At 38.4% G+C, this 6691-nt stretch overlaps 1 protein-coding gene across 4 annotated transcripts; it reads left to right on the forward strand.

The window, feature by feature from the left end:
- On the forward strand, nt 2069-4309 carry LOC109722876 (U-box domain-containing protein 26-like). 4 transcript variants are annotated; one of them, XM_020251047.1, is made up of 3 exons: nt 2069-2743; nt 2882-2952; nt 3050-4309. In XM_020251047.1, the coding sequence occupies exons 1-3, from the start codon at nt 2674-2676 to the stop codon at nt 4280-4282; spliced, it is 1374 nt and encodes a 457-aa protein (XP_020106636.1). In that variant the 5' UTR covers nt 2069-2673; the 3' UTR covers nt 4283-4309. The 4 variants fall into 4 exon arrangements, with proteins under 4 accessions (XP_020106636.1, XP_020106637.1, XP_020106639.1 ...); XM_020251048.1 differs by having other exon boundaries at nt 2070-2743; nt 2847-2952; XM_020251050.1 differs by having other exon boundaries at nt 2658-2743; nt 2852-2952.

Consider the following 6691-nt stretch of genomic DNA (forward strand, 5'->3'; position numbering starts at 1 on the left):
GCTATCATTGGTCCTAATTTTTTGAGAGAGCATTAGCATATTATTGTCTCATTCATTTTTTTTAAAAAAATAAACTTAGTAAAACTATGAAATAATTATATTTCAAATTTAAAATTTTAGGTATTAATTATTAATTTTTTTATCAGACGGACGGTTAAAAAATTTAGAGAAAATTTAGGAGCGAGAAGCGGTTTTATGTAGAGCCGCTTTTGAACACTATATTGTCTCCTTTGGAACGTGCTGATGATGCCATGTCATTATTCAAAGTCACGAGTCTAAGTCGACAGTATTTGCATGTGTCAGTAATTTTGTAGTTTAATTTTGGGGAGTTAGTGATTTGATTTTGTTGCTAAATGAAAGATGGTGCAGTATCGGCTGTTACCACTGGAAATTGAAAGAGTTTTTTTTTTTTTTTTGAAACGCAGAGAAGTAGCACGTTATTTGTTTCTTTTATTTTTTTTAAAAAAATATATTTAACTGAAAATATGAAATACTTAAATTTTAAATTTGAAATCTCGAATACCAACCATTAAATCTTTTACACTAAAGATAAGTACCGTCCGTGAAATTGAAAGGGTTAAGAAGAGCAAAATAAAAATAAAAAATAAGAAGAAAGAAATAATGATGAGCCATATTTTGCTAAAATACCATAATTTCATATATATATATATATATATATATATATGTATATATATATATATTTCTTCATTGATATGTAAATTATTTTCTAGATCCTAACACCACAACTAGGTTATGGGGACACATGTTTGGGACACATGTTTGGGACACTTTTGTGTAAGTGTCTCATTTGTGCCAAAATTTTTTTAAAAATATATTAATGCCTAAATATAAAGCCCAATCCAACAAAAAAAAAAAGGTTACTCTACTTAACCCACCCCATCCAGCCTGTTTAGCCCGATTACAAACAGAAAAGAAAAAAAAAATGAAAAATTGATTACCATCTCTTCTTCTTCCCTCACTCAATCCACTGAAATTCTAGACGAAGAGCCCTTCCCTCCCCTCCTCCTCCGCCACGGCAGCAACGAGCTAGAGTTCCGGCGATTGCTAAATGCTTAAATAAGTGTTGGTAAATTAGCAACACTCTTTTTAGCTTATAGCGACACTCTTTAACTGTCACTATATACCTAGCGACCCCACATATAGCAATATTTTTTAAAAGTGTCGGTAATTTAGCAAGTAATATTTTTTTTAGCTGTACCGATATTTAAAAGTATCGTTATAGACCGTTTTTGTTGTAGTGTAATAAAATGTGCCCTAATTTTCAATAAAACTGATCAGTTCCTTGCGAGAGGTGCAAAATTAGAAGTTAAATAGCTTCTTCGCTCAGGAATAAAAACTTCACCTCTCAGAGCGTGTCTAAATTTAGGATTCGAGCTTCAGACTTGAGACTAAATATATATATAGATAGGTCCTCAGGACGAGGTTTTGGCATATAGAGCATATATATATATATATATATGTGCATTATACCTAAAAAAAAGGGGAAAAAACAGAAAAGATAAGCCACAAAAACCTAACCCTACCTCCTGAATTCAAGATTAGGTGCCGGCCTAATTGGGCGCACAGCCATATTAATTGTCCACACCCAAGTTTATTATTTTACAAACATGAGCACTTTTGATCCACATACGAATAAGATAATCAAGTTGATGGCTCGAGGCTGGTCCCTTTAATTAATTAGTTCCCTGGATCATGATCACTTATTTCACTGCTAAAAAACAAAACACAAAAAAAAAAAAAAAAACAACTGTAGTAGGGGTCTATGATTTTGGTAGATATCTTAACTATGCAGTAAAAACTATTGAGTTATATATTCTGGTTGAATAAGGTAAAATTTTTGTTAGATTTGGTAAAAATTTGAAGTCAATTTTACAAAATCAGAAGTTGGGAGCTGTGCAGGTTGAAGCAAAAAAGAAAAAAGAAAGAAAAACTTTACTTTATGGCAGTGTCTAAATATTCTTATCTAAACTAAAACTACCTGCTTTTCACTTTGTCAAATTTTTTTATTGATTCTTTTTTCTATCTAGTCATTGTTTTCTGCCGATGCATTAGTTGTAACCCTCATGAATCTTGTGACCCCCATGGTCGTCTCTCTCTCTAGATCTCTCTCTCTCTCTATGGATCTCTCTCCAAAATGGGAAGGTGTGATCAAAGCCCTTTTCTTGGAATGGGTCTAACAAGGAAAGCTTGACTAGATGCTAAAACAAGATGTGAGAGATTTGAATGCCCACCTCCCCATCTATTTCTGCAGCTGGGAGTAACTTGGTATGCAATCTCAGACTGCACACCACACTCTCCATCAAGATAAGGACATCCAATTACTCACCCTCCCCCCCCTCTTCTTCTCCCTTTGTAATCTCCAACTTCTCATTCCCTTTTCCCCTTCCCACAATGCCATACACTATTTTTTCTCATAGCATGCAAAAAGATCAGTAGTTGGTTCCTATTTTCCTCTTCATAGTGCTTTCGCAGCCATATTTTTTTGGTCAAATTAAAGAACCCCACTTCATGGTCTTTTGCCTTTTACCTTTGTTTCCATTTGTGACAGCTCATAGTTGGATATAACCACTATATATTTCTCTCACCTCCCATCTCTATCTACTCATTTTTACTTCCTCTCTCTCTCTCTCTCTCTCTCTCTTATGTACTGTGATGAGTGTTCTGCTCACTCAGATAAAAGCAACAATATTTGCAGGAAACAGAATAACACCATCAAACTCATGTATGCTTCCCCCTCCTCTCTCTCTCTCTCTCTCTCTCTCTCTCTCTCTCTCTCTTCCTTATTTGTAGGCCTCATGGTTTTTAGTACAACATCTCTTACATAGGAAAGGAACCAACTGCTGCCCTGTTTGATTTGAAGTGTCCTCAGAGCTTTGGATTTTGGATGTTGATGTGCCTACTGTTCCCTTCTCACCTCACCTATGCATGAGAGTGAGTGCCCCTCAACAAACCATTATATATATATATATATAGATATTGTGCACAGGGACAATTTGTGTTTGTGTTGTAATCTTTGTGAGTGATATAGGATCATCAGGGGAGGCGCCAAAGCAACAAAATGAGCATACCACACTTGTTCAGGTGCCCAATAAGTTTGGACCTGTTCACAGACCCGGTAACTTTGTGCACCGGCCAGACCTACGACCGGCCGAGCATCGAGAAGTGGCTCGCCGGCGGCCACCTCACGTGCCCGGTCACAATGCAGACGCTCGACGACACCACGCTCGTCCCCAACCACACCCTCCGCCACCTCATCGACCAGTGGATCCGCGGCGACCCCGACCGCAGCTCCCGACCGGGCCCGACCGAGCCCGCCGCCGAACCCCAGCTCTCGCTCGCCTCCCTGAAGCTGAATTTACAGTCCCCCACCGCCGCTGCCGCCGACGCCGTGAAAAAGATTCGGATTTTATCGGTCGAATCCGATATCGGGCAGGCGTGCTTGATACAATTAGGATTCTTTCCTCTTCTTCTGCACCTGCTGTTTCGATCTGCGTCGGCTCATGACGACTCGGAGCTCGTCGAGGCGGCGCTGGATTGCGTCCTCAGCCTTTCGCCACCCTCGCAATTGGATTCTCTCAACATGCTCAAAGAAGAGCATAATTTGGCTTCGTTGGTGGTGCTCTTGGAGCAGGGCAATATAAAGATCAAAACAAGCCTTTGCTATCTCTTGGAGTTAGTTGCCACTTCTCCGGCGACGAAAGAGCTAAGCTTGCTCGTCGGACGATCGCAACGCGTATTGCGAGAGCTGATCTCTCTGATGCAGTGCAACAAACGCAATGCGGCGGCTGCGGAGGCGGCGGTTCGCGCGACCGCCGGTCTCTGCATGCTAGACGAGAATTGGGGCAATGTGATAAGAGAAGGCGGCGTGGGCGGCTTGATTGCGTACTTATCGAGCTCTCCGGGTCAAAAGACCGTTTCCCGGGCGTTAGCCACGCTAGAGCTTTTGCTGGGGCAGGAAGCTGGGAAAAGCGCGTTCGCTGAGAATGCGAACGCGGTGAGAGTGGTGGTGAGGCACGTGTTCGTGGTGTCGGCCGACCGCGAGGCGAGCGAGCACGCCGTGGGGGCGCTGCTCGCAGTGTGCTGCGGCTCGGTGCGGTTGCAGACGCAGGCGGTGGAGGCCGGAGTTTTGACACAGCTTCTGCTTCTGCTGCAGAGTCAGTGCGGCTCCAAAGCCAAGAGCAGGGCCAGGGCTTTGTTGAAGCTGCTCAGGTCCGTGTGGGCTGGGAACCCGGGTGAATGTAATTTTCAAAATGATAAGTAGTTTGATCCCAAAAAGAAAGAAAGAAAAGCGTGCTACCTATCAAAAAAAAAAAAAAAAAAAAAAAAAAAAAGCACTTGATTTTAAAAGAATATAGAAGTGTAAAGTAAATTTTATTATCCCTGTTACGAGTGGGATCATACGAAGTAATTAATATTATTATAAGCGTTTAAACATTATCTTAACTGGTTCTTGATTAAGGTATACATAGTAAATACTAAGCCATTAATTTGCAAAATGCATTTATTTCACTTCCATTAGAAGCGTGTGAAAGAGGTTTTTTTTTTTTTTTTTTTTTTTTTTTANTTTTTTTTTTTTTTTTTTTTTTTTTGTTATCATAAATTCTTCGAAGGTTCTAATGTTTAAGTTATTGTCAAGGATTTTAATACAGTACCATAACAATCACGAAAAATTCACATCTTTCCATGCGACTTAACCTTCCTATTATTCGCTCCCAAATTTAAATTAAACTTGATTTTTCATCAACAAACCAACAAATTTGGATCATGGTTAGCTCAGATTTCAATTGAAACAAAGCCATCAGAATTTGGATTTGAACTAAAGTTTTGAATCGGATTTGGATACAAAATACAAAATCGAGCACAATCAAAATTCTGAAATCCGAAGAGTTTGAACAAGATTGACAGATAAAATTTTTACATGAAACCTTTTGAGACCGTCTAAGTGAAATTCTTCGTGAGCATACCAAACATTTGCCACTAAGGTAAAACATATTTGTGGCAAGCATATAAAATTATGTCTTTTTATTTCTTAATGAGAGTGTAAAAATTATATATTTTTTTTATTGTATGTTGTTACTGCACCTAACACAATCAGTTCACAATTTCAACGAAAAAGAAAAAAAAAAAATCTTTAATGTGGGCTGGATAAATAGCACGTGACAGTAGGACATTGGTCAATCATGATGATCCTGAAATAGCAGTTATCAAAGCAATCGTAAGTTGACCAAATCATGGAGATGAAGAAACTTTGGAGCCATAGAAATAATTGCCATGTAGGACCACAAAAGCACTTACATTTTACACACGCTACATGATGATCTACATCCAATGCTCTGGAGATATGGTTCAATCCCTGTTTACGTAAAATACCATCTCACATTTAGTTTTTGCCCACGGTCAGAGCCGTACTGCTGCTACATATGCCTCATAATATTACTTTATATCTTATTAATATATTAGTAAATTTGTTTAACACTTTAAACTAACGTGTAAAATTCAATTACAAAGTCTTAAAAGTATTTTTAGCGAAACAACCCCTTAGTCTGTGGTAGGTCATCTTATTAGTAATATATAGGTACGTGGTGTTAGAAAATTGCGTACGGTAAAAACGCAGCGGAAAAAGAAATCAAACAAATTTGATTTTAAAACTCTCGAGATCTAATCTCAAAACCACGCAATTAGGATCCCTCATGTTCTTTAAGATTAAAGGAGAAAAGTAAGATCGAATCATTACCTTTTTCGCGGATAAATCCTTCCCTCAATTTGATGATCGTGGAATCGGGTTCTCTTGAAGCCGCACACGCGTCCGGCCTCTATAGGTATCCACACGAGGTTCTTGATTTGATCGATGTCCTCACCGGGATGCTAGCTCCCTTGCAAAAGGACGTCTTTGTTGCTAGAAGATGGAAGAGAGAAGAGAGGATAGATGACGGCTTCTGTTTTCTCAAAACTCCCGTATATTATATATAGGAATATAATCCTATTCCTAATAATATAATGACAATTAAGGATAAATATAAATCTAGATTTAAATTTATCTTTTCCTTAATTGGTTAGATCGATCAAATCCTAATTTGATTCGACTTGAATTTTATATTAATTTGATCTTATCAAATTAATAATGCAACATTTGCACATAAGTCCTCTTATAATTTACTAACTATTAGTACGTCCTCTCTAGTAACATTTACACTTTAATACCACTAATTTGTAACAATTACAAATTAGTTCAATTATCAACATATTGACAATTAGGTCCTCCGACGATTCAATAATCGCAATCTAGCTATCCGATCAATCACAACCTCTTATGTGTGTGACCCCATAGGTTCTATTCTATCTGGTAGTGAGATATATTTTGATCACTATCAACAATATCACTGAAACTCCTTTCAGTGGATCGGAACAATTCCAACTCAGCCCAATGAGAATTATCGATCATCTAGATAATTCTCATGAGTCTCACAATCCACCAGTGACGCCTAGCAGCATGTAGTGGCATTCCAGTAGAATGGAATACTGAACCTCTTGGTGCAGTTACCGTGTGATACAATCCTTCTATCATGAGTCCCGACTAGACGGAGGTTATGGAATAACTCGTCAAACCCCATCGTCTGTCATATGTTAAATTTATTCGACTCGAGTTTCTAATATCGGAAACCCTTTTCCG

The sequence above is a fragment of the Ananas comosus genome, linkage group 17, assembly GCF_001540865.1.
Source record: "Ananas comosus cultivar F153 linkage group 17, ASM154086v1, whole genome shotgun sequence".
NCBI classification, from domain to species: Eukaryota; Viridiplantae; Streptophyta; class Magnoliopsida; order Poales; family Bromeliaceae; genus Ananas; species Ananas comosus.

Bases quoted from the DNA above. Each gene is read 5' to 3' on its own strand.
- LOC109722876 (XM_020251047.1), top strand. From the start codon at position 2,674: ATGAGTGTTCTGCTCACTCAGATAAAAGCAACAATATTTGCAGGAAAC. The intron at 2,744-2,881 runs GTATGCTTCCCC...TTTGATTTGAAG, and splicing joins AATAACACCATCAAACTCAT to TGTCCTCAGAGCTTTGGATT. The intron at 2,953-3,049 runs GTGAGTGCCCCT...TGAGTGATATAG, and splicing joins CACCTCACCTATGCATGAGA to GATCATCAGGGGAGGCGCCA.